The sequence below is a fragment of the Pelodiscus sinensis genome, chromosome 3 (assembly GCF_049634645.1).
Source record: "Pelodiscus sinensis isolate JC-2024 chromosome 3, ASM4963464v1, whole genome shotgun sequence".
NCBI lineage: Eukaryota > Metazoa > Chordata > Testudines > Trionychidae > Pelodiscus > Pelodiscus sinensis.
Window position 1 is genome coordinate 197,094,788 of NC_134713.1, and position 27,090 is coordinate 197,121,877.

The 27,090-nt window shown below is 48.0% G+C and overlaps 1 protein-coding gene across 3 annotated transcripts in view; it reads left to right on the forward strand.

The window, feature by feature from the left end:
- The window catches only part of DHX57 (DExH-box helicase 57), a 42,534-nt gene that overhangs the window by 206 nt on the left and 15,238 nt on the right, over positions 1–27,090 (forward strand). The window contains exons 1-15 of one of the 3 annotated variants that reach the window (XM_006116254.4): positions 1,220–1,436; positions 3,967–4,181; positions 5,065–5,217; positions 6,511–6,684; positions 7,890–8,728; positions 11,716–11,882; positions 13,153–13,274; positions 13,958–14,153; positions 15,364–15,488; positions 16,794–16,927; positions 19,789–19,843; positions 20,527–20,729; positions 23,796–23,912; positions 24,338–24,434; positions 26,604–26,777. In XM_006116254.4, the coding sequence (XP_006116316.2) occupies positions 3,976–4,181; positions 5,065–5,217; positions 6,511–6,684; positions 7,890–8,728; positions 11,716–11,882; positions 13,153–13,274; positions 13,958–14,153; positions 15,364–15,488; positions 16,794–16,927; positions 19,789–19,843; positions 20,527–20,729; positions 23,796–23,912; positions 24,338–24,434; positions 26,604–26,777 (2,762 nt within the window). In that variant the 5' untranslated portion in view covers positions 1,220–1,436; positions 3,967–3,975. Of the gene's footprint in view, positions 1–1,219; positions 1,437–1,749; positions 3,683–3,966; positions 4,182–5,064; positions 5,218–6,510; positions 6,685–7,889; positions 8,729–11,715; positions 11,883–13,152; positions 13,275–13,957; positions 14,154–15,363; positions 15,489–16,793; positions 16,928–19,788; positions 19,844–20,526; positions 20,730–23,795; positions 23,913–24,337; positions 24,435–26,603; positions 26,778–27,090 lie in introns of those variants that run through there. The other 2 variants (XM_006116253.4, XM_075925814.1) reach the window with 2 other exon arrangements.

Sequence of the window (27,090 nt, forward strand, 5' to 3'; positions counted from 1 at the left end):
GTGGGCCGCTCCGCACGGGTGGGGAGGTGTTGGGGGGCTCGGGGGACTGGGGCGCCCCGGGGAGGTGGGGGGTGTTGGGGGGCTCGGGGGACTGGGGCGCCCGGGGGGGGGTGTTGGGGGGGCTCGGGGGACTGGGGCGCCCGGGGGGGGTGTTGGGGGGGCTCGGGGGACTGGGGGGGTGGGGGGGTGTTGGGGGGCTCGGGGGACTGGGGTGTTGGGGGGCTCGGGGGACTGGGGGGGTGGGGGGGTGTTGGGGGGGCTCGGGGGACTGGGGCGCCCGGGGGGGGTGTTGGGGGGGCTCGGGGGACTGGGGGGGTGGGGGGGTGTTGGGGGGCTCGGGGGACTGGGGTGTTGGGGGGCTCGGGGGACTGGGGGGGTGGGGGGGTGTTGGGGGGCTCGGGGGACTGGGGCGCCCGGGGGGGGTGGGGGGGTGTTGGGGGGCTCGGGGGACTGGGGCGCCCGGGGGGGGTGGGGGGGTGTTGGGGGGCTCGGGGGACTGGGGCGCCCGGGGGGGGTGGGGGGGTGTTGGGGGGCTCGGGGGACTGGGGCGCCCGGGGGGGGTGGGGGGGTGTTGGGGGGGCTCGGGGGACTGGGGCGCCCCGCGGGGTGGGGGGGTGTTGGGGGGCTCGGGGGACTGGGCCGCCCCGCGGGGGTGGGGGGTGTTGGTAGGCTCGGGGGACTGGGGCGCCCCGCGGGGGTGGGGGGTGTTGGGGGGCTCGGGGGACTGGGGCGCCCCGCGGGGGTGGGGGATGTTGGGGGGCTCGGGGGACTGGGGCGCCCCGCGGGGGTGGGGAGGTGTTGGGGGGCTCGGGGGACTGCGGCGCCCCGCGGGGGTGGGGGGTGTTGGGGGGCTCGGGGGACTGGGGCGCCCCGCGGGGGTGGGGGGTGTTGGGGGGCTCGGGGGACTGGGGCGCCCCGCGGGGGTGGGGAGGTGTTGGGGTGCTCGGGGGACTGGGGCGCCCCGCGGGGGTGGGGGGGTGTTGGGGGGTTCGGGGGACTGGGGCGCCCCGCGGGGGTGGGGATGTGTTGGGGTGCTCGGGGGACTGGGGCGCCCCGCGGGGGTGGGGGGTGTTGGGGGGCTCGGGGGACTGGGGCGCCCCGCGGGGGTGGGGGGTGTTGGGGGGCTCGGGGGACTGGGGCGCCCCGCGGGGGTGGGGGTGTTGGGGGGATCTTAGATGTTATGGGTGAGGTCATGGCAGACGGTGTCCCAAAGGGGCTGTGATGTCACTGGGGGGCCGGGGGGGGGCGATGGAGTTGCTTTTGTGTGGGGTTCTGGATGTCAGTTTCCTCTCCGGGGAAGGTGTCAACCTGCGGACAGGCCAGCCTTAGCAGTGGCTGTGGCCAGCTGCAGGCACCTTGGCTTCTGCCCAGTGCTCCTCCTGGCGCTGCTGCTCGGGCTTCGGACGCTATCGGGCGCCCTTGCAGCAACGTCGCTGGTATAGTCGCTTCCTCCCACTGTGCGTAGCTCCTTCCTGTTAGAAAGCTCTGGGGTGTGAATAGACACCCTCCCCGAGAGACGCAAGTTACACCGTCCGAAGAGCTTGTGTGCGTGACACTGTTTTGGCAGGAGAGCTTCTCCCGCCAACACAGCTTTTTGTGCAGATGGTTTTATTATGCTGATGGGAGAGCGCTCTCCTGTCTCCGGAGAGTATCTTCACCAGATGTGTGGCGTTGGTACAGTATGCCATTGGCTTGGGTAATTGCCAGGATTCTTTGCGATTGCATATCATGCTTTTTGTCTTTCTAGTTTTCTTTTTTAAAAACTGCCTTATTGAATTCCACAATGAGAAATCAACCTGCACAGTCAGTGTTACAGAGAAAAGCTCTTATAGGCTGTTGTTTAGGTTGTGATATGCAACAAAATACAGATGTGCCACTTTTTGGTCTTCTGTCATAGGTTTTCAATGGCTTGTGTCATGTAATGGCAGGACTGACGGTTGAGAGGTATGGTTAGACTCATGTCTTAGCCACTAGACTCCAGTGACTCATGCAGATCCCTTTAGATCTCTGTTGAGAGAGCTTGGCTATGCCCTTAAAGAGAAGACCCTACACACAGACCTTTCCCTTCTGTACAGAAGACACAACCATGTCTGTGGCAATGTCCTCCCGGGTTCTAGAAAGCACTCAGCAGTATGGATAGCCACTTAACGCAGTGAGCAGGCTAAAGAAGAGCTGAGGTAGGGGAACATGCATTCTCCTCCTCCCCAGCCCTACAAGCTTTAGGGTGTAAAAGTAATAAACACTTCCCAGTGGAGATCCTTTAATGCAGTGGGGGAGCCTTTTCTGGGGCAGGGGCCACTAACCTACAGAGATATCAGTTGGGGGCTGCACAAAAGTGAGGACCCTACCAAAAAAACACACACACACAAACTAGGGATGTGAGCAACTAGTCCCTCCCTCTCCTCTCCTCTCCTCTCCTCCACTGCCTCTATCAGAAAGAGGCATCAGAGGGGAGAGGAAGGAGAGAGGCTGCCACTTTGAAACGCCACGTGCAGTCAAAGACCAGCTGGGCATTTCAAAGTGGCAGTGCCGCATGGAGCCTGGGATCAGCTGACTTCCACTTGTCATCACCTACAGTCCACAGCTTAAACCCCTCCAACACATTATCATCAATCTACAACCTATCCTGGAAAATGACCCCCTTACTTTCACAGGCCTTGGGGGAAAGGCCAATCCTCACCTACAGACAACCCCCTAACCTCAAACAAATTCTTTCCAGTAAGCACGCAACACACCTCTATCATAATCACCCAGGAACCCACCCCTGCAATCAGCCCCGGTGCCAACACTGCCCACACATCTACACAAGCGATTTCATCACTGGACCCAACCACATCAGCCTCCAAATCAGCTCATTTAACTGCACATCCACTAATGTGATCTAGATTATGCCATACAATGCCCCACTGCCATGAATATTGGCCAAACTGGACAGTCTCTAGGGGAAAGAATGAATGGACACAAATCAGATCGCTGAAAAGGCAACACACTAAAACCTGTTGGAGAACACTTTAATCTACTTGAACACTCATTAATGGATCTCCAAGTCACCTTTGTTTGACTTAACCTACCAACCAAACAATGGAGGTGCTAATTGTTCTTGTAACTGTTTGAACCATCTGCTCACTCTCGTTCTCTCTTTATTTTTTTCTCCTTTCCCCCTGCTTTTTTCTTTCTTTCCTCTCCCCTCCCCTTATTTGTTCTTGGATCTGGACTTCTCATACTTCAGTCATCTGAAGAAGTGGGTTGTGCCCATGAAAGCTCATACCACCATCTACATGTTTTGTTAGTCTTTAAGGTGCTACTAGACTATTTGTTGGTTTTTTAGTTTTTCCTGCTACAGACTAACTCGGTTCCCCCTCTGAAAGTTCCATCAGTGAGTCCCCATTAGAACTGCAGTGTGAAAAAGTGGGGCCAAAGCAGCTGAGGAGACATGAGACAACACACAGAAGGCGATGGCCTCTCTCATTTAAGCCCCCTAAAATGAATGCAGACCCATCCGGACTGTGTTTTGCAAAGTGGGGAAATCTCTGATGAGTTCAGTTGGGGCAAACCCCAGCTTGCTTTCCTGAATGCTTAAGGATCTCTAAGTCTTCATGAGGACATAGTTGGGCCACCTGTGATAGGCTCATAACACTGACCTGCCTTTTCAAAGTGATCTGTGATCTACCAATGAAAAGAGGTAAACATGAAGCATTGTTACTAGACTCATTTTTCAGATGAAGAAATAAAAGCACCAACGCTATGATATGGTAGCAAAAACCTGCTATCACAAGAGACCAGAATAGCTTTTGTGTTAAATGCTTTTGTATTTGACAGTTTTGTACTGTAGCTGAGCACACGTGCTTCTTGGGCCTGTGAGCTGGGCAAGGCTCTGTATTGTACCATATAAATACCGTAAAGAGTATTACATGCCCTAAGAAACATGGACCGTGTGGAATATTTAACATTTTTTTCTTTTCTTAGTAAGAGAAAATGAGTTCTGCAGGGAAGAGAAGAGGAAGGCCGAATAGAGGCGGAGGAAAAAGACCAGGGCGAGGCAGAGGCGGAGGAGGCGGCAGCGGCCGAGGCAGAGGGCAGTGTAACAAATCTCATGGTGGTGGAAATAGGAAGGGATCAAGCAAAATCTGGGATGACGAAGATGACTTTTGCTTTGTTGAGGAACCACCAGTTGTATCCAGGTTATTATTATTACTCGTTTCCTTTGGGGGTTAAGATCGTCGGACTTTTGAGATCCCCTTTTTGAACAGCTTTGAGTGTTTGAAATGTAAAGAGAATAGGCCAAGTTTCCAGGTGACGGATTTTAGGCTAGTTGAGACAGAGGTTGGAAGAGCACGATTTAACATCTCCTGGCTTCCTGGGGATCTGTACTCACATACAGCCTTCCACTTCCTGCTGCTTGCGGCAGTGGCACTTTTCTCTCGGGTACAACATTTTTTCACCAGAGCAACTAAGTAACACTAAGTCTATAGCAGCCTTCTTACTGATTAGTGACAATAGATAGTACAATTCTAGAAGAAAAAGTGGACAAGCCTTGTAAGCAACCTCCATTTAAAATGTGAACGATGAAAAAGTTAATTTTCATTTTAAAATAAAAATCTGTACTTCCTGGCAAAGATTTCTACTTGTCGCATTACTGACCCCTTAAAGCTAACTTCAACTCAAGGTTTACACTTCCAGTTTAATGCATGTTTTAATGCCAATGTGTGATCTGCCAAACACTCTCTCTTTATCATATAATCTTATGTGCATGCCTCATGGTCAGATTTTTTTTTACCCAAAATATACTCTAGCCAAACACGCTTTGCTGTATTGTAACCCCTGATGATTTTATCTAGCCAAATGGCTTGAAAACAGCGAGGATCTGACACAAAATCAATAAAGTGTCTTTGTTGTTAAAGAACCTCCAACAAACACAGCCAAGAGTTCCATTGTGTTTGTGAGTTGGAGGAACCCTCACTTTAAATCTTCTGTTGGATTCTTGATGTTGGAATCTGATTAGTCTGCATCATTTCAGTTACATAAATAAACATGGAATTTGTGTGTGGGTGCTTTAACTTTCAGATCAAGCTGCGCTATCCAAAGAGGAGGGCAAGCCAAATCGAAACCTGAAACAAGGATGCCTCTGCAGACCATACATATGACGTCCGAGAATCAGCAAAGGGTGAAAGAACTCCTCCGAGAACTCCAGAAACAAGAGCTGTCTGCTAGTTCAGAGTTAGTTTATACAAACAAAACCCCCCTAGATCATTTGCTTTACTTGAGTATCTTTGCTTAGAGGAGAAATACTTTGCACGTGAAAGCCTCTAACCTTTTTTCCATCATTCACTGGGCACTATTATAAAATGTCATGATGTTGCTTAAAGTCAGGACCCTTCCCCAAAATCTGATCTGTAGTGTATGGTGTCATAGTTGCTGTGTTGGCATAGGTTTTAGTAAAAAAATTCTTCCTTTCCTGTTAGCAAACTGGCATGTAATATTATTGTTACTATTAAATGGCTACTAGGTTCTACACCAGAGATCATTACATGACCATGGCATTGGGTGGTGTGTAATTTGGGATTTCTTTAGATTAAAGGAACTTTCCAGAGGTAAATTGTTAGAAATATGCACCTTCTAATGTTTTTAACCTCCCTGAGGGGGCGTCTACACAGCACCCTAAACTCGAAATAAGATACGCATTTCGAAATAGGCTGTTTTGAAATTTGGTGCATGTACACAGCACCAAATTTCAAAATAACACGCTATTTCGAGACATCCTTAACCCTAGTGGAACGAGGGTTACTGGGATGCTGAAATAGCATACCTGTTATTTCAAAAAATATTTCAAAATAATGGGCGGCTTGTGAAGACGGTATCCCGAAATAGCCGTGCAGTGTAGACGTACCCTGATTTACCACCTCCTCTGAAAGTAATTTCCTTCTCCCTTATCTTTTTAAAAGTTGGCTAGAAGAGGGGAAAATGGCTTTTGGTTTGGTTTGATTTTTTGGGTTTTTTTGTTTGTTTGCTGTGCTTTATGAAGTACAAAGAAGTCCTTATTTTTAATATCTTTAGAAATATCAGGAATATCAAATTTTAATCTCTGATGGTAATTCTTGAATGTTTGGGGCAGTTTTGTGGCCCTCTAGCAGATCCATATAGAGACAGGACTTCCATAGGAAAAATAGCTAGGATTCCTAAGTTGTGAACAAGAATTATTAAAGAAAACCCATAGTTTCAGATGTTTGCTGTGTACAGTATTTTTGCTCTTTAAATTGAATTCTGCCAGTTAACACTGTCCAGGCCTATTATGTCATTTAGGTTATGAAATATTTTAGCAGACATTATAAATAAAAGCATTGTGTTCTTAAATTTTCACTTTACCTGAAATGCTACAAGTTTGAATCCCCCTCCACCTTCCCCTGTACTAAATCAGTGAAGGCAGGAGTTAGAATTCTCTTTTTACACCAGGAACACTGTTTTGCATTTAATTCCAATTGATAATGATACCGTCGTTTCGATATCTATCAGAATGGCTGCCTCAGGTGACGACGACGACGATGAATCTGATTATCTTGATGACGAGCAGTGCTGGTCAGCAGACCAAGAGACTTCTGAAGTGACGACAAGGGTGGTTTCTGAACCAGCTGAACATAAAATGGTGGAAAGTGAAGTGTCTTCATTTGCTGTGCATAAACTTTCCAGGTGATTCTGTCCACAATAGATAATATACTTGCATGTCCAGAAACTGTACTTTAAGCCTTCAGTGCACGATCCTCTTGCGGAATCCAGTAGGAGTTCTGCATGCAGAGGACTAAAAGAGTCAGCTCTTTTGTGAACGTGCTTCAAATAACACTTAAATCATCCCAGCCTTGGAGAAGTTTGGTGGTTTCATTTGTCTTTCCAAGAATCAGAAATAGATACTGTAAAATCTGCAGGATAGTTAGTGGAAACGGGAAATATTTTTGTTCAATTTTGGTAGTTCCAGGGGGCAAATATTAAATATTTCTAGACCAGTGGTTCCCTACCTGTGGCGATCTGTGACAGTATTGCAGGGGGTCCGTGGAAAGTTTAAAAGTAAGGATCTTTTCTTTTCCTTTTCTTTTTTTTCCTCCTCCGGGGGGGTGGTTCTATGAAATTTTAATAGATTGAAAAGGGTCTGTATGCTCCAAAAGGTTGGGAACCACTGCTCTAGACCAGTGTTTCTCAATCAGTGATACAAGTACCCTTAGGGGTACTCGAGAGAAGTCTGGGGGGGTACGTCAACACAACTGAAATGTGGAGAAAACTGAATGTTTGTTCCAAGTTTTATAGCGCTTTATTATTTTTGTACTTTTTATCCTCAAAAACTTCATCGCCTGCCCGGCTACAATTAAGTTGTTTAAACAAATGTGTTGCAATGGTAGAAAAAAAATTGTGTGTCTGAAAACTGTAGGTACTGGGGGTACTTATAATTTTTTTTTTAAAGGGGTACTTCATAAAAAAAGGTTGAGAAACACTGCTCTAGACCATGTAGATTTCCTTTGTTATAGTTCATACATGCTAGCTATCCTGTAGCAGTCATCAGCTTATATTTATATATATATATATATATATATGAAAGCTTTCTGTCTCTAAACTGTCTCTGAAAAGTTGACTTTGCACGGGATGGCTTAATAATCCCATAGCTGGCATGTGGTATTCTCCGAAATGTGGAGGGTTCACAGACTGGATGAATGTATCACAGACTGATTAAACAATGGATTTCTGTTTCCATAGCTCCCATGAGCACTAAAATGCTCTTAAATATTTCAAACAAAAAAGTACTGATGCCTGATTCCATGTAAGTTTATATTAGTTGGATTGACTAGCTCTGCAGTGACGTCCTGTTTGGCTGGTCTTTTGCAATGTAGTTCTCCATTCTGCTGCAGGTATGGCTTTGATAGCGAGCGCTGTCGGGCGATGCTGAGGTCCTGCAATGGTAACATTGGCGCCTCGCTGGAACACTTGCTGTCGCAGTGCTTCTCCGAAAGATATGGAGAGAGGATGCAAATCGCAGAGGCAGCCAGTCAGGCCAGTATAGAAGAATGCTTGGAGCAGAGGCAAGAGGAGGCTTTTGCTCTCCGTTCCATCTACGGAGAAAAATTTGTGGAAAGAATTAAAAACAGAGTTTGGACAATTGGATTGGAACTGGAGCACTTGACAAATAAACTCAGCAAAACCAAACAAAAGGCGAGTGCTGCCAAAGATGTGGCAAACCAGACTTCAAATAAAGTCTGTACATTTTACCTTCAAGGGAGCTGCAGGTTTGGCTCAAGATGCAAGTTCCAACATGAAACGCCTTCTAAGCACCTGCCAAGAACATTCCAGAATTCTGTGGAAGATGCTCACCTCCGATCGAATGGGGACACCTCGCCTTTGTACGAACTTGAAATTAGATTCCCAGAGGGTAACAAATACCCCTATCAGGCACCCATTGTGGCATTTTATTCCACCAATGAGAACCTACCTCTGGCTTGTCGCTTGCACATCGCTGAGTTCCTCTATGGAAAGGCCTTGATGTCTGCAGAGTCTAATGAACCTGTCGTGTATTCTTTAATAACCGGTTTGGAGGATGAATCGGAAATAGCCGAGTTACTTACTAACACTTACCACAAGTATAGCACTTCTCCTGTGTCCCTCCTGACTGTGCCCTCAACAAGATCCCATACCGAGAGTCCTAAACAAGTGTTTCCAGATAGTACTCCTGTTTCAAATTGCATGTCAGAAGGTGAGGGCAGTGTCATAAAGACTTTTCTTTTGGTGGGGGGAATATGGTCTAGGGCCGGATGTGGCCCCCGGCTTGCTAGGATCCAGCCCCTGAAGCACAGGAATCTCAGCACATTGTGGACCCTGCACTGGTGCTCCAGCCTCCCTCCCAACATTCTTCCACGGGGCTGGAGCACTCACATTCTACTAGCCTGGGCCCTCCTCGGCTCTGGTGTGTGAGGTAGGGTCTGGGGGGCGTCTTTTTCCTTCTCAGTCAGGGGCTTCTCTCTTGTGTGTGGCCCCTGACTGATTTTTTCTATGGGTCAGCGGCTCCAGACCGAAAAAAGTTTCCCCACCCCGGTCTAGAGGCTGGGACAGAAGTTCAGACTAACCCAGGGCTTCTGACCGATTTGGAAACATTTAAAAACTTACAATATTCCTATGCCAAAATATCCAAGACTGTGTAAAGTTGAAGTTAAGGCTGAGCAAAAGTTTCACCCAAAGTTATAACCAGGGCTTGACAAGCGGCGGTGAGCCCCGCTTGCCAATCCCGCTCGCAGGCGGCGCGGTTTGGCACGGTGCGCATGTGCAGACCGCGCTGATCGTGCTGCGGCGCCATGCCGGGCTAAAATCTACTTGCCATGGGCAAGTAGATTGCCCTAATTGTTGAGCCCTGGTTATAACATTCCTACAGATAAAACAAAAGGAAAAACTGTGTAGCACTTTAAAGACTAACATGATGGTTTAATAGGTGATGAGCTTTCGTGAGCCAGACCCACTTCCTCAGATCATATTCTGAAAGAGAATTGGCATGACCATATATACCAAAGGAATACAATGAAAAAAGTGAACACGTTATTAAATTGACAAATCAGATTTAGAACAGAAGGTTGGGCGAGGGAGGGGGAGGGAGGGAGGGAGGGAATAGCTATTTATAAGTCAATGAATGACTAATCTGGGTGATATCTGGGGAAGCTGTCTTTGTAATTGCTAATTACACATTCCAGAGACAGCTTCCCTGATTAGTCATTCATTGACTTATAAATAGCTATTCTCTCCCTCCCTCCCTCCCCCAACCTTCTGTTCTAAATCTGATTTGTCAATTTAATGTGTTCACTAATGTGTTCACTTTTTTCATTGTATACCTTTGGTATATATGGTCATGCTAATTCTCTTTCAGAATATGATCTGAGGAAGTGGGTCTGGCCCACGAAAGCTCATCACCTATTAAAACCATCTTGTTAGTCTTCAAAGTGCTACACAGTTTTTCCTTTTGTTTTAGCAAGATCAGACTAACACGGCTACCTCTCTATTACTATTCCTAATGATATTACCTCTTGTTTGTAATATTGCTCCACGCTGCTGGCTAGGTGACATGGACAGAAAGTAAAAGCAGATTTGCTAGGAGAGAGTGGTGGGAGTGTGTTATTTAGTACACGAGTGGTAGCAGCCCCTTGCATGTAAGGCCCTGTGGAAATCATGGCCATTCTTTTGAAGATTCACAGCAGCATTGCTGGAAAGTCGTAGTCCCCCTCCACCTCCCACACACACGGAATATGTATAGTCACTGAGGCCAGGTCCATACTATGGGGCAAAGGTTGGCATAAGAGATGAATTCCAGCTACATAAAAAACGTAGCTCGATTCAATGTACCTTAAGCTGCGCTTCAGCACCATCCTTACAGCGGGAGGTCGATGGGAGAAATGCTCCTGTCCACTTCCCTTACTCCTTGCAACAGCAGTGAGGGTTATCGGCGCCAACGGGGGCACCCTCAGCATTCGATTTAGTGGGTCTTTGCTAGACCCACTAAATCGACCACCGCAGTATTGATCTTCCCATAAGTGGAGAAGTGGCCTGTGTCTCACCCAAACTGTAGCGATATTTCCAGCAGCGGAGAGGCGGACATGCGAGCCCTGTGTCACTACAGTTGTAGTGTGTGGCAGTGTCCCACTGTTGGCTTGGCTGCTGCTTGGAATGTACGCCACAAGGCTGCTTGCTTCTGCCTCCCCGTGCCCTCCTCCTGAGGCCATGGCTGTTCATGTTCCAAGCCGTGGCATTGCTAGCTGCTGTGCTTTGCATAAAGTAGGCTGCTAAGTCTGTTCCTCTCCTCTGCCTCCCACAAGTTGCTTCATTGTTTTTTTTTTCTAGCAGTGGAGAGATGGAAGCAGGCATCTGTGTGCTCTGGTCTTGTGTTGGGTGCAGTTGTGTGTTCCTTCCAGGTGGCAGCAGCACTGACGACTGTCTCGCCTACAACCCCACGCCAAGTCTCCATCCATCTTGCTGCTCTTCCCTTCCCCTTCATTGTGCTCTTCAACCTTCTGCTGCTGTACGCAACAAACTGCACTGAGCACAATATCGGCGTGTGCAGATGGCCCCTTCTCTGTCCCTGCTAGTGGAAAAATTGCAGAGTTGATTTCTGCGCAGTCTATAAAACTGTGGTTTGCACAGGGCCCCACCTGTAAGTAAAGATTGGATTCCAGTCCTGTCTTGAATGACTCAAAACTCCCCAGAACTTTCCCTTGTTGAGATGAAGTGTCCCAAAGTGGTTCTCTTCTCTACGGTGAACTGTCTTGGGAAGTTTGAGTGAAAACTTTTAAGCGGTTTTTTTGAACACATGAATAGTGACAATGGAACTTTCCCATTACAGAGGTGTGATTACTCAAATGGAGAGGGGGCAGCGTTTAGGAAATTGAATCTTAGTGTGGATTTCAAAGCAGCTTCTTTATGGTCTAAAGCATTTCCTTCTCGTTCTGGGAATGTTGGCTCTTAAAGCTGAAGGCCAACTATAAACTTGATTTAGTTGGGATTGGTCCTGCCTAGCGCAGGGGGCTGGACTTGATGGCCTTCTGAGGTCTCTTCCAGCTCTATGGTTCTATGATTCTAAAAACTTGGTGTAGTACAGCTTTTTTGGGCAGAGGCCCAGGGCTGAATATAGGAACTCGCAGTCCTCAAACCAGCATCCTCAATCTCTGCGGAGAATTAAACATTGACACCTTTTTCTGTCTCAAGTCACAAAAGAGTTGGAGGCTGAGGAGGAAGAGGAGCCTGAAAAAGTTATTGTGGAGAACGAGAGCTACGTGAACCTGAAGAAGAAGCTTTCCAGAAAGTTTGATGTGCAGGCAAAGTCCGTGTATAATGAAAATGTTAAAATCTGCAAGCAGTTCCGGGTAAAACAGGTACCATGCATAAAACAGAGAGACCCATTTGAAATCTGACTTTGTGATGTTTATTTGAAATGACAGGCTGCCTCTGCAGGAATTGCGCTCTGTGTAAAATTAGTTATTTTGCAAGTAGATACGCATGCCTCCCAAAATGCTCACCCAAAGCTTTCTGCCTGCAGCAGGTGACCCTCAGCCCTCAATTTGAGAGTGGTCATTTTAGACCCTACTCACACCATTGCAGGCACAGAGAGCGCTTGAATTTTCACTGATTTGTGTTTCTCACTTTGTGTTATTTCATGTCTTTGAAATCAAGGTAACAAGTATTCTAGTAAACTTTACTGATGTAGCAATATGTGTTGGCCAATATTATAAGTTGTACAATGCCCCACGGTAGTCAATACACCGCATGCGGAAGTTTTCTTTTTTAGAAATCCTTCCAGCTTATAGTTCCTGCTAGGCAAAGCTAACCTATCTGTAAACTTCCCCAGCTAGACAATGCATCATCTGCATTAGAAGCTTGGACAGTGTACAGTGGCAGAGGGCTATGAGAGAATAGCAAGAAGGCACTGTATATCTGGAGTTTAATAAAAGCTAGAGGTATTCAGCATGTTTGGGAAAAAAAGGCCAGTTCGATTAAGACCTTAAAGGTAGTTTAAGGGTAAAATTTTCAAAAGTGCTACGGGCAAATTTGAAAATATTGGCTTACCTTTCTAGCTTTTATTTGTAAAGATAAATCTTCCCAATACAAACCGAATGGAAACAAATGCTATTTTTCCCTGCTCACAGCTTTGTAAACTGCAAAATTTTGATCTTAATAATTTTATAAATGGAATCTTAAATTCTGTAGAAATTGACGATTTGGGCCTTCACATTTGCAACAGGAAGATTTCTGCTTACTATGAGAGTCATCTTTTTTTTTTTTAACCCTACCCTTTACTTTGTGCTGTTTAAGGGAAGATTGCCTTATGTAGCAATTGTTGCTTGATAAATTCAGGCAAAAAATAATTGTAATGCACCTTTTGATAAGGTAATTAACATTTGAAACAACTTACTAATGGACGTGGTTGAGCCTTCATCACTTGAAGTCTTTAAATCCAAATGGTGTGGCTTTCCAAAAGCTATGCCCCCGTTCAGCCACAGAATGAAGGTTTGAGTCAGGAATTAGTTGGTAAGGCTCTCTGGCCTGTGCTATGCCGACGGTCAGGCTAGATGATTATAATGGTTGCTTTTCATCTGAATCTAGGGCAGGATTTGAGAATCCTAACCAATTTCTCTCAATTGTCAGTCTTCCAGGCAATTCCAGGCCATGCTGCAAGAAAGACAGAAGCTTCCTGCATGGGAAGAAAGAGAAACCATTCTTGATTTGCTGACTCAACACCAAGTGCTTGTTGTGAGTGGCATGACTGGGTAAGGATTCGATTTACACATAACATTTCTAGTCTCAGGCGATACATGGGAAGGCATATCTGAAGTGTCATTATGCAGCCCGTGTGCTGGAATAATCAAATGCTCAGATTAGGGACATAAGCGACTAATCAACTAGTTGGCTATCCAATAAGCAAAAGTGTATCGGAAAGTTGACACATTAGTCAACTAGTCGCTTCCCCCACACTCCTTGCTGCCTCTATCACAAAGAGGCAGCAAGGGAGGGAAGAGGAGAGGGTGCTGGGGGGGCGGATCTGGCTTAAAAGCCAGATCCCTCCAGCTCCATGGGACGGGATAGGGGCACAGCAGTCTTTGAAACGTACAAGAACCCCAACGAGGACTCTTGTACACGTCAAAGTTGGAATGCTGCGTGGAGCCCGGGGCCAGCGGGGGCTCTTGTACATTTCAAAGGTGGAATGCACACTAGTCCTTATCGATTAATTGAATCGTCAGTGGAAATCCCAACATCCCTAGCTCAGAGGCATAATTCATCAGTGGTAAATGACTGCAGTTGGAGATTCATTTTGAATTATTCAGGAATTTCATGTGATGTGTGACACAAACGAATAAAAGCAAGGAACTCCAGCTTGGAAGCCAACCCTCTTAACCAGTTCTGACCAAAGATGTTTTTTAACAGGGTATTTTATTTTATTTTTGCCATGCAGATGTGGGAAAACCACTCAGATTCCTCAGTTCATTCTAGACTCTTCACTGACAGGCCCTCCCAATAGGGTAGCCAATATCATATGCACTCAGCCTCGCAGGATTTCTGCCATTTCTGTAGCTGAACGCGTAGCCAAGGAGAGAACAGAAAGAGTGGGGATCACCGTGGGATACCAGATCCGCTTAGAAAGTGTAAAGGTTTGTATGCTTTGCTTTTATGCATGGCTTCTAGAGTGAGAGTCGTAGTAATCTCCGTATACGTTCATCAGCTAGATCCTCTGCTGAGGTAGCCAACAAAGAAATCAGCACTGCTAGTGGATTTTATCTTATGAATACTTGTCCTCTGGAAACTGGAATGAAACCACTTTCATTAGCCACCAAGCAGGAATCAAAGCATAGCACGTCAGTCTCTAGCGATGCGGGCTGAAGTCGAGCTAACTTCCTTCAAGTGACTTTCTGTGGGCCATCCATTCCCCCTCTTCCAACATTGTTGTTGGATAAAGCACACTTACTAATTGAAAGTGCATAAACAATTAGAAGTCCTGTGGCACCTTCTAGACTAACAGATTTATTGGAGCATAATCTGTTAGTCTATAAGGTGCCACAGGACTTCTCGTCGTTTATGCAGATTCAGATTAACACGACTACCCCTCTGATAGTTGAAAGTGAATATCTATCATTTGATTTTTTTGTCATCCTTATTGACAAATTTTGCATCACTATGATTTGCAGAAGTCAAGTATAAACTAAAATGAAGACAGTCAAAGACCTGGGGTTAAAATATTGATTGAACAAAATGTAAAGTAAGTTGCGAGTGGGGGAAAAAAAATCAGGCCCGTGTACAGTGGCTAACGATGGTTTTGCAAAGGTTTAGATTTTTAGTTTACTGTTTTGTCCATCCCTTCCCCTTGCTCTTTTTTCCTGTCCCTGACCACAAATACAACAACTTTGCACTCTGTCCCGTTAGGCAAAATACACATCACTCATGGATGATTCTGTATAAGCCTTCACTAGTCAATCAGATAGGGATCAGAAACAGAGAGCCTTCCTCCTCCAGGGCCAGTTTCGTCACTCTTACAGTAGCTCTTATCTTCACTGAGGGAGACAAATGGTCCAAGGTTTTAACATGCAGCTGTGGAAGCAGGAAAGAATTAGATGAGAGAGGTTAGATATTCATTCTTCTCTTTCAAAATGACCCCTTGACAAATGCAGGCCTCTGCTTTGAAAGTTGAATTAAGGGTAGTGTGAGCGGAAATATTGCTGGCTCATGCTTGAAGCAAGAGCTGTTCAGGCACTGGGGACAAGAGTGCCATATACAGCACACTGCTCTCCCTGGACTTTGTATCAGGAAGGCCGTTGAATATTTGAAATTCCATTGACTGTTTTGTGTCCTTGCTTCCTGTCCCAGTCACTAGCTACCAGACTGTTGTACTGCACTACTGGAGTGCTGCTGAGAAGGCTAGAAGGAGACATGACTTTACAGGGAATCACCCATGTCATTGTTGATGAAGTTCACGAAAGGACGGAAGAGAGGTAAATAGTCCCTTTCTCCATAGCTGCAGAGCAGAGACACGGCGGGGAGCACTGAAGTAGCGGCCCAGTAACAAGCTACACAAGTCACGCTGCTTCTTGTCAGCACCCTGCATGCACAGACACGGGGGAGATTCTGGGTGAGCTTAAAAGCATTGGTCATGCCCTGGACAGCTCCGAGCGGCCTGGATTCTGCCTGCCGCTCTCCCAACAATGTGCTGCCATGGCTGCAGTCACTGGAGATGAGGAGGATCCACAGGACTGGACAACTCCCCACCTCAACTTCCCCCAGTTCAAAAGTGATCTGCTCTCGATGCCCTCCAAAGCCGTGTCGTCGACATGTTTTGGTGAAGACGGTGGGACTGCTCCCAAGGGGTGAAAAGGGCTTTGATTCACTGGCTGGCTGAGTTAATTTATGTGTGTGGTTATTTAATATGGTTGGGAGGCGGTTACTGTGTTCTCAGCTTAATTAATTGTCAGGGCACCTAGAGTTTGTGGTGTTTTAAGTCTTGTCACAGAGGGAGGGGGAGTCCCCGGGCCCTGCATCCCCATCCGCAGGGCGAGGGGACTCTCAGGCGGCAGATAGAAGAGAAGGGTTATTCGTTGACGGGGACACAGCGTCGCACAGATGTGTTGTGACAGGGACCAGGAGCCGTCAGTACAGCCTGTCTTGGGGATAAGGAGGCCCAGAGCCAGGACTCTGCACGGCCCCCCAAGCCAGCTAGACTCCCCCCTCCCTCGGCCAGTCGAAAAACGAACTCACGCCCAGCAACTGGTCCCCGCCCTCTAGGCAGCCCCAACCCCTCCTTCATCCTGCTTCCTGGTGTTATCTGGCTATCACTGATTGCATCTTCCTCCCTGGGGTCAGGTGACAGGGCAGCCTGGGCCATTCCTTACCTGCTGTCCCTCAGGAGTTCTCACCTAAAGATCCGATCCTATCGCCGGGGACGCACACGCACACAACACCAGAACAGCACAGGACAGTAGCAGTCGCATGCATACAGCATAACAAAGCAAACAGTGACTACCATCCCCGCTACCTCACAAGCCTAAGTCAACAGACCAAGGAAACCAGACACTCTGGAAAGGCCCAGCCAAAAAGCGGGTTGTAACTCAAGATCACTTACAGTGAATTACCAGATTCCTAGCTAACGGCCCTCGCCCGAGAGGCACTCTTGTGAGTGCAGCTTGACATGGTGCTGCTGCCACGCTGGCGGAGACAGCCAGGGAAGGGAGCGGACTAGGGCGAGAGGAGATTTGGGAATTAACACTGAAGAAATTCAGATGTCTTTTGCTTGTCTTCTTCAGTGACTTCTTGCTGCTGGTTCTGAAGGATATTATGTCTCAGAGGCCAGACCTGCGTATTATACTAATGAGTGCCACCTTGAATGCAGAGCTTTTCTCTCAGTACTTTAACTCCTGTCCAGTTATTAACATCCCAGGTGAAGAACAGTTATTTTTTTTTATTATCCATGCAAGTTATTTCACTGGCTTGGTTTCAGCTTAGCTGAGAAATTTTACGATGCAGTGGGCAGTGTTTCTCTCTCAGCGCATGTCCCGGGGTTACCGATGTGTAATAGCTGTGTTTACCTTAGTAATAGAGCTGGGGTGGGGAGGCCGGATGCGGCCCCCGGCTTGCCAGGATCCAGCCCCTGAGGCTCAGGGTCCCCCCTCTCCCCAGCACTGGGGAGCCCATGTTGGTGCTCCAGTCCCCCAGCTGCCTCCCTGGGGGCTAGAGTGTACAAAATCTACTAGGCTGGTCCCCCACCCCCCCGGCTCTGGTGTGCAAGGGCAATGAGGGGAGTGTCTTTCTCCTCCGTCAGGGGCCACAGTGAGGGGTTTTCTTCCCGCTTCTCACTCATGTGTGGCTCCCAACTGATATTTCTGTGGGCCAGTGGCCCTAACCCAAAAAACGTTCCCCAGCCCTGTGATAGAGGCTACAAGCCATGTCTGACTGGTTATGGGGTAAGTGTATTGAGCTAAGGCTTTCCCACTCGTGGGGTGGTGATCGTACCACAGACTAGAAGGGCAGCCGAGGCGTTAACCCAAAGAACACACACAGCATTTGTTTACTTCTACTTTTTAAAACGGCAGGTTGGTTTGCCTAGAAGAATCTGTCCATTAAATAATGTGCCATTACTGTTACGGTTTGGCGTAAGACCCATTGACAAATGGGTAACAATATATTATATTATGTTTGGGAAATTGCATCGACTTCATCGCCATGCGCTCAGTTTGTTTTTCTGTCTTTTAGCTCTGTATGTATCTCTAGCATGATCTCCACACCAGATAATTTCCATTTGGCTTTCTTACGCAATCCACAGTAGAATGCTTGCAAGCAACAGGAATTCAGGACACACAACACTAGCCCTAGACTGCTGTCATACCTATGTGCATTCATGAAGCCTTGTATTGTTTCTCAAAACGCCCCTCTTTCTTGGCTAGATCTCATTTCATCTACATTTCACTCTAGCGGAGGGATTGCCTCTGAAGTTTTATTAGCATTGATGCTTTATGGGCAGTATGGGTTGCTGCTTAGAGCAACACCAAGAATACCTTCCTCTGGTAGGAACAGTGTGCTGCATACACCCATGTGTCCAGCTGTTGCCTTCTCAGTCGATTAGATACCAAAATTGGGATTTACTGCCTGGACAGTACTTAGCATTGTCTCCAGCATCAAGGTTTGCCAATGTGTCCATGCCTGGTCATTCGCTCTGACTTCTGCTCCATTGATAAAGCGCTTGTTGAATATCAGTAAGTGTTTTATGAATTGCTGGCTTAGCCAAATTCACTTAAAATATAGAAAATCAGGGAAGACAAATGCTTTGCTGTGATTTTTTTTTTAAAAACTGATTTTGGAACGTAAGAGCGGCCACGCTGGGTCAGACCAAAGATCCATCCAGCCCCTTGTCCTGTCTGCCGACAGTGGCCATGCCAGGTGCCCCAGAGGGAATGAACAGAATTGGGAATCCTTAAGTGATCCCTCTCCTCTCACCCATTCCTGGCCTCTGGCAAACAGGCTTGGGATGCCATTCCTGCCCATCTTTTGATGGACCTAGCCTCCTTGGATTTATCTAGCTCTTTCTTAAACCCTGTTCAAGTCCTGGTCTTCACAACCTCCTGTGGCAAGGAGTTCCACAGGCCAACCATGCTGTGCATGAAGAAAAACTTCCTTTGGTTTGTTTTAAACAAGCAATTCATCTAAAAAGTTTTATGGAGCATTATCAAATGAGCTTCCCCAGTAAACACAGTGCCTGGAGGGAGAGCAGATGTTTGCTGCTAAAATCAGGTAAAGCAGAGTTGATGCTGTTGGGCATGTTTGGAAGAGTGAGACTATTCCATATTGCTGGTCTCAGCCGGGCCTGCGTCTTCCATCCTGTTGTCGTCTTGGTTCCCCACTAAGACTGGAGACTCAAGTAGCAACTGCAGCACAAAATCCCTTTTAACCCTTTTGGCTGGCCGGGAGATACTGTCCCATCCTGCCAGATGCACACCCCGTCACAGCTGTGACCTTCAATATTGCATTATATTTATATATGAGAATAAACCCACAGCTGCTAACACTCCAGCTAGGGCAACGCTCAGCCACCCGCCTGCTGACTAGCGCAGGTCAGTGGCTGCCCATCCCTTCTCAGATCAAGCTGAAGGTGCTGGTTGTGAGCCTCACAACTCTCCGTGTGTGGGGCCGGAGTTATTTCAGAGACAGCCTGACGTTGCGGCAATCGTCACACTGACGGACTTTTCTCTGACAAAGGCATCTGGAGATGGAGACAGAGCCACCTTGGTGGTTGGCCTACAGCTCTGGAACTCCCGCAAGAGCTAGGAAGGGCAAGAGACTTTATCTTCAAGACGAGATGCAAGGCTTGGCTCTCAGGCATCGTTTCCCCGCAGCAGGAAAAAATACTCCCTTTTGGTAACTAGGGAGAGGACCGAGCAGCCAGGGGTGGAAGTAGGCCCCTTTTTGGATGCATGCGTATTTATAAAATGCTCAGCTATCCGACTGAGTGTGATATAAATACCTAGCTAGCTGGAAATATGTCGCTTCCTGGCATTCTAATACTGCACCACATTACCTTGCGGCAGCACTTCTCCTTGTGTGAACGGCATAAATGCCGTCAGCTGTTTGTTCTGGACTGAGCTGTGTTACCGATTTGCAGTCTAGTGCTGAAAGAACCTCTCTAGTGCTGTTCAATTCAGGAAGGGGGACAAGGGGAGCAGCACCCGTGTGCGGCGTTGCAAACGCTGCCCTCCGCCCCGACGCGTTAGCTCACCTGTCGCTTGAGCGTTCTCCTTTTTCCCGTAGGTCGGACGTTCCCCGTGGATCAGTTTTTTCTGGAAGATGTGATTGAAGTGACAAGGTATGAAATCACGGAGCGCATTCTCACAAGGGGCTGCCCTCTGGACGTTTCCATTGGTGTAGGCAACGTGGGGGTAGCTGTGTCGGGTGCAGGATCTTAGAGACTAGGCTGCTAGAGAGAACGACAGAAGAGAGGAGGCAGGGCTGTGATTGGCCACTCTTAAACTTGATATACAGTTGTAAGGCGTGCAGGTACCACGGTGATGGGCTTGGCATGCCACCTTGAAATGGGGTGGGCAATCATTTTTGACCGGAGGCCACTTCAGAAATTTTTGAAGTAGCTCCAGGCCTCCGGTGGAAGGGGCGGGGCCTCCGGTGGAAGGGGCGGGGCCAAGACACTTCTCTGTCCACGGACCTGATTGGTCTGGGGGTGGGAGGAGCACGTGAAGCCTTTGCCTCCCAGCACCTAGAGAGAACCGCCCGCTATTTTGAACAGCTGGCGTGTCTCTCCAAGCGCTTGCACCCCTGGCAGCAGGAGACTTTGTGCACTCCTCTGTCCCCAGGTCCTGATTGGCCTAGGGGCAGGGGAGTGGCAAGGCATCCGTGGTCTGGATCAACCAGCTCGGCAGGCCAGATCCAGCCCACAGAAACCCTTTTGCCAATCCCTGCTTTGAAAGCTTACTGTAAAGGGTAGGCTGTACAAATTGCTTTCCCTGGCATTGAATCCTCTCTGCCCCTGTTCAGGTATGTCATAGGGGACGGTAATCCCTACATGAACACAAAGCGACAGTCAGATGATAAACTTAAAGCAAGACGCGAGAGAACGGCATTAGAAGAAGTAGAGGCAAGTCTACGAGGTACTTACCTCCGGGAGGAAGACAAGGCTGCGAAGGATTCAGTCCCAGACCAGCAACTGACTTTTAAACAGCTCCTGATACGATACAAAGGTAATTTCTCTCTCTCTCTCTAATCTCAGCAAGTTCATTTACAAGCCCGGTTGGTACTCTTGAATGTATTGTGAAGTATCCTACACGCATGGCCCTACTCTGGGGCTTTGTGGTGTATTGTTGAATAGTCTGTCATGTGCTAACAGAACTGTCATATGCAAGACAAGGGAAGTAATTGTCCCATGCCACGGAACTGGGGAGGTCTCTGCTAGAACCCTGTGTCGAGTTCTAGGCGCTGCCCTGGAAGAGAGATGTAGACAAACCGGAGAGCCCAGAAGATGGCAGCAAAAGTGGTGAGGTTGAGAGAACCTGACCTGTGAAGGAAGGTTTAGAAATAACACCCTGGGCATGTTAAGCCTTGAGAAAAGGCAGCCTGATAAAAGTATTAAGATATGTGAAGGGCTGTTTTAAAGCGGGCGGTGATTAATTGTTCTCCGTGTCCACAGGAAGTCATTGGCTTCATCTGCAGCAAGGGGGATTTAGATTAGAGAGGAGGAAACCTTCCTAGCAACAAGGGTAGCGACACACGTGACTAGGATACCGAGGAAGGCTGCGGAATCCCCATGGTTGGAGGTTTTCAAAGCTGCCGGGTAGGGATGTTTTAGGTTTACATGGTCCTGTGTCAGCACAGTGGCGCAACTAGATGGGACTTGAAGTCCCTCCAGCCTACGTTTCTGTAATTCTATGGCGGTGTGTTACGGGTGTGGTTAAACCCTAGGCCAGCTAAGAAAATAAACCCTCTTTCCCAGTTACTCTGTGGAACTAGAGCCAAAGCCTAGCATAAAACAGTTCTTCACACAGAGGGAAGCCATCCTTCTTACGTATTACGGATGGTGTTGCTTTCCCTTTTTCAATATCTTGCTGACTTCCACCTCCTTTTCCCCCTGTAGTTGTCCTTGATGGGTATCTCGGGTAAGGAAAGGTCTTTTTCCCATAACAGAAGAACTAGGGGTCAACAAAGGAAATGAATAGGTAGCAGATTTAAAACAAACAAAAGGAAGTTTTTCTTCACACAGCACACAGTCAACCTGTGGAACTCCTTGCCAAAGGAGGTTTTGAAGACCAGGGCTTTAACAGGGTTCCGGAAAGAACTAGATAAATTCAAGGAGGATAGGTCCATCCATGGCTATTAGCCAGGATGGGGAGGGATGGTGTCAGAGGCTGGAAATGGGCAACAGGGGCGAGATCACTTGATTCCCTGTTCTGTTTAGTCCCTCTGGGGCCTCTGGCATTGGCCACTGTGGGCAGACAGGACACTGGGCTAGACGGACCTTTGGTCTGACCCAGCGTGGCCGCTCCTATGTTCTCCTTCCACTTGGGAGCTTTCAGAACAGGGGTTCTCCTGTTCAGCTTGTCATTCTGGGGAGCGCCTCAGAGAAAGAAACTCTTCCAAGCACCTTCCTCTCCCTTTCCCCGTTGCTTGGTTCCCAGAGGGTAGCCTTCCGCAGATCACCTTGAAGAGCTCAGCACGCCACTAGCTTTGAGAGCTTCTGTGCTAATGGCTCCTGATTTGTCTAGAAGAGTAGCCTCGATGGCAGTGAAATGCCAATGGGCAGCTCCCACTGCAGGACTGCACTGGGGTGCGGACTGACTTGTAAAACAGTGACCCAGTGAGCTGCATCGTGTAATCCAGCCTCTTCCTTGTAACCCTTCATATACAGCCCTGGGGTCATGCCTTCCTGGGGTGGGGGGCTCAGACTGTAGAAGCCCTGAAGAGTAAGGGCCTTTGGGAGAAATGAAATACTGGGAAAAACCGGACAGAATTTGTGTGCGAGTCTTGGAGACCCCCGGTGCTAGTTCTCTTCTGCCCCATGGGGTAAAGGTCTAGGGAACATGACCTATGAAGGAAGGCTGAAAGAATTGGGTTTGTTTAGTTTAGAAAAGAGAAGACTGAGGGGGGACATGAGAGCCGTTTTCAGGTATCTAAAAGGGTGTTATAAGGAGGAGGGAGAAAACTTGTTCATCTTGACCTCTGAGGATAGAACAAGAAGCAATGGGCTTAAACAGCAGCAGGGGAGGTTTAGGACGGACATTAGGAAAAAGTTCCTAACTGTCAGGGTAGTCAAACACTGGAATAAATTGCCCAGGGAGGTTGTGGAATCTCCATCTCTGGAGATATTTAAGAGCAGGTTAGATAAATGTCTATCAGGGATGGTCTAGACAGTATTTGGTTCTGCCGTGAGGGCAGGGGACTGGAGTCGATGACCTCTCAAGGTCCCTTCCAGTCCTAGTATTCTGTGATTCCCAACTCCTGCCGTGCCTGGTAGCAGCATAGGTGAGCGGCACTGGCTGGCACCAGTGTGGGTGTTCATGGGATGTGGCACACCGGGGGGGTATATAAAATCATGAGTGGTGTGGAGAGAGCCGATAAAGAAAAGTTATTTATTAGTTCCCTAAATAGAAGAACTAGAGGACACCACATGAAATTAATTGGTAGCAGGTTTAAAACTAATCAAAGAAAGTTCTTCTTCACACAGCGTGTAGTCAACCTGTGGAACTCCTTGCCAGAGGAGGCTGTGAAGGCTAGGACTATAACAGAGTTTAAAGAGAAGCTAGATAATTTCCTGGAGGTTAGGTCCATAAAAGGCTATTAGCCAGGTGATAGAATTGGTGTCCCTGGCCTCTGTTTGTCAGAGGCTGGAGAGGGATGGCAGGAGACAAATCGCTTGATCATTGTCTTCAGTCCACCCTCTCTGGGGCACCTGGTGCTGGCCACTGTCGGCAGACAGGCTACTGGGCTAGATGGACCTTTGGTCTGACCCAGTACAGCCGTTCTTATGTTCTGTGTCGAGTTCATGAGCCCTAATGGGGTGTGAGTGGGAGAGTTGATGAGGAGAAGTCGAATGGGGAAGAGTGAATGAGGTGGGAGACTGAAGGGGGGAGGCAGGGAGGGACAGACTGCACTCAGAGGTCTCATGAATGTCCCCTTCAGCCATATTTACAGGGACACAGGATGTTGCTCACTGTACGGCTGCTGATCCTTCGCGTGGCCATCGCTCCGTTACCTGTGCTCTCTTCTGAGGCGCCAACTCGCCTGTGCCCCATCCTGCTTTAATTCTCTTGCAGGGGTCAGTAAGTCAGTGTTGCAAACGATGGCGCGCATGGACTTAGACAAAGTGAATCTGGAGTTAATCGAGGACCTGCTGGAGTGGATCGTCAGTGACAAACACTCGTACCCGCCAGGTGACCCGGGTTGTGTAGCGGGGAATGCATGTAACTGTGCTTGAACACGTTGTGCCCAGCTGATGCTTTTGTCCAAAGCGTAATTTCCATAACGTCTCATTTTCATCCGAGGACATTTGAGTCTATCAGAGAGGGGAGGCCCCTAATTTCTGTGAGGATGGTCAGAGTGGGAGATGGGTACCCGAGGCCAGCCCAAAAAGTAACCGAGAGATGTCACTTTGACAGTATTCTGACATCTTTGTCTGCCTGTTTCTATTGTACATTCTGTGGGCCGGGTCATTGCAGCTTGTGAGTTTATATATCACGAGCAAAACACAGCTCTGGTTTAGCTGGGGGCCTTTGTACACTGCCGTAATATCAAAGGGTAATAGTGTGTGTTAGCTGAACTCCGCTTTTGACCCTTTGCTTCCTTTCTGTATGTACAGGTGCTGTATTGATATTTTTGCCTGGTCTTGCAGAAATTAAGATGCTTTATGAACAGCTACAGTCTAATGCCCTTTTCAATAACAGGCACAGTAAACGGTAAGTCGGGAGCGCCCCAAACCATTAGTGTTTGCAAATTACATCAAAAGTAAAGAAACGGATTTAAAAAAAAGTTACTTTCTACTTCAACTCTGGATCTATCTCCGGTCCCAAATGTGGATTACTTCCTTGTGGAGCTTGCTGTGATGGAGACGGCGTAGATTGCAGTATCTCCATTTCTGCGCCATTTGGATCATGTCCTTTATGAGCTAGCACAGTGGCTCAGTCATCGTCCACGTAGCACAAAATGCACGACCTACGTTCTAATCCCGTTTCCTCAAACTGGGGAAGGGAACCTTGCAGGTTTGATGACCAAGATAAATATCACTTGAGAATTTTGAGACGCGTCCAATATCATGACAGTGAACCTAGCTAGCCTTTACGTGCTAGCTGCGTTGGATGTTTAAGCACTAGCCATGGTGATCCAATGGAAGGCTGAAAACATAGCATCTAACTTTATCTTTGACCCTGTTTGGCACTCCAGAAACATCTGCATGTTTAGTGCTGTGAAGTATGAAGTGTTTTTAAGGTAAAGGGTTCAAACTGTTATGGGAAGGGGTGGGAAGAATTCAAGAACAAGGACGAGCTAAAACTTGGAGGGAAGCTATTGCAAGCATTATTTAGCTCATGATCTAAAGATTGCATTTCGACAAGAAGTGATTCTCTTGATGAGGATGAAGGACCTTAGCCTGATGTGTTATGGTCACCAAATTTCGCAGCGGAATAGGGCGTCCCCCGCAGAAGGGCGGGTGTAAATCTGGTTGTCATTTCAGTCTTTCAAAACGCTTCTAGCTAAGCCCTTGGTCGGTGATAGTGAATCAGGCTCGTGTGTCCCCTTCGGCCATGCAGACTCCATAAGCCTTCTGGTGAGTAAATAGGTGCAGGGCTTATGTCAATAAAGAGACAGCAGAACCTTACACAGCAGAAACCTTGAATCACTTGCTGGGGGGGAAAGAAGGGCTCCCCCCACCTAGCTACTCAGAAAAGCTCTCAGGGACCCCTTGGCAGAGACCACAACCCAGCTCCAGCTCTGAAACTCAGTCCTCCCCAGGAATGTCCTTTCCCCCCGGGAATGTTTTAAAGGCAGTTCTACAGGAGGGCCTGCTCCCTATGGCCAGCGTGGGGTGGGGTACTCGGCCCTATCACAGTGCCACGTAAAGTCCCTGATCTGTTCAGTCTAAGGGCTGATGCTACTGTGGAGAGGATCAAGACATCCAAGGTCACTGTTAGACTCTTAAGGGGTGGGTCTTGTTTTCTTTGATCCTTCAAGCTTCAGCCTCACTTCCATCAGGATAGTCCTGCAGGTGCAGATGTCAGCAGCCAAATCCTTGATATTTGCAAGTAAATGTTCTGGGCTGCATTCAGCCTGATGACTGCATCCCCCGGAAGAACTTCAGGTGGAGTGTAGCATGGAACCATGTTCTTCCCTCTTTCTTCTCACCCCACAATCCATGGCCCCTGGAGACCCCATTCCAGAGTTTTGCAGGGGAATTCCAAGGCTGAGACAGGCGGCATGGGCTTCTGCAAACAGGTGTGAACAACCTACAACACTCTGGGCTATAGCTTATGTGAATGCACAGATGTCGGGAGGAAGAAATGCTGCAGAGATAAGCATATGAACAGCCACACTGGGTCAGACCAAAGGTCCCTCTAGCCCAGTGTCCTGTCTGCCAGCAGTGGCCAATGACAGATGCCCCAGAGGGAGGGAACAGAGCAGGAATCCTCACATGATTCCTCTCCAGTCACCCACTTCCAGTCAAATTGGGGCTAGGGACACCATTCCTACCCATCCTGGCTAATAGCTACTGATGAACCTAACCTCCATGAATCTGTCTAGCTCTTTTTTGAAGCCTGTTAAAGTCCTAGCCTTCACCACATCCTCTGGCGAGGAGTTCCACAGGTTGACTATGTGCTGAGTGGAGAAAAACTTCCTTTTGTTTGTTTTGAATCTGCTGCCATTACATTTGGTCACCCCTTGTTCTTATATTGTGGGAATGAGTAAATAACTTTTCCTTATTCATTTTTTCCACACCAGTCATGATTTTATAGACCTCTGTCCTATCCCCCCTTCATCTCCTCTTTTCTAAGCTGAAGTCTAGATCTTTTCAGTCTCTCTTCCTATGGGACCCGTTCCAAACCCCTAAGCATGTACTCGTCTTTCTCTTCTAGCTGCGTTGTTTATCCACTCCATTCCTCGCTGTCCAGTGAGGATCAGCAGTTGGTGTTCCTGAAGCCTCCTCTAGGAGTTACCAAGATCATCATATCTACGAACATTGCAGAAACATCCATCACCATTGACGATGTGGTCTATGTGATTGATTCTGGAAAAATGAAAGAGAAAAGGTACTGGGGTTACTTTGGTGGGAGCTGTGATCTCGGAGAATGAGGTGTTCTGCATAGTCGGTCTGACGCATCCAAGTATGAATTCATGTCTCTTAAAGATCTGCATGGCCCTGTGACGGACATGCATCCAAGTGTTGGTACTTTGGGCCTTCCAAATGCTGGCAGTAAGTCTCCGCCTGAACTTCAGCGTCAGTCCTCTTCACCTGGTGTAATTTAGGGACATTCAGATCAGGGCAAATTGTGTAAATAGAGGGCTACTTACAGCCCCAGGCTGGGGTCTTCCACTAGAAGGCACCAAACCAGTCACCGAGCA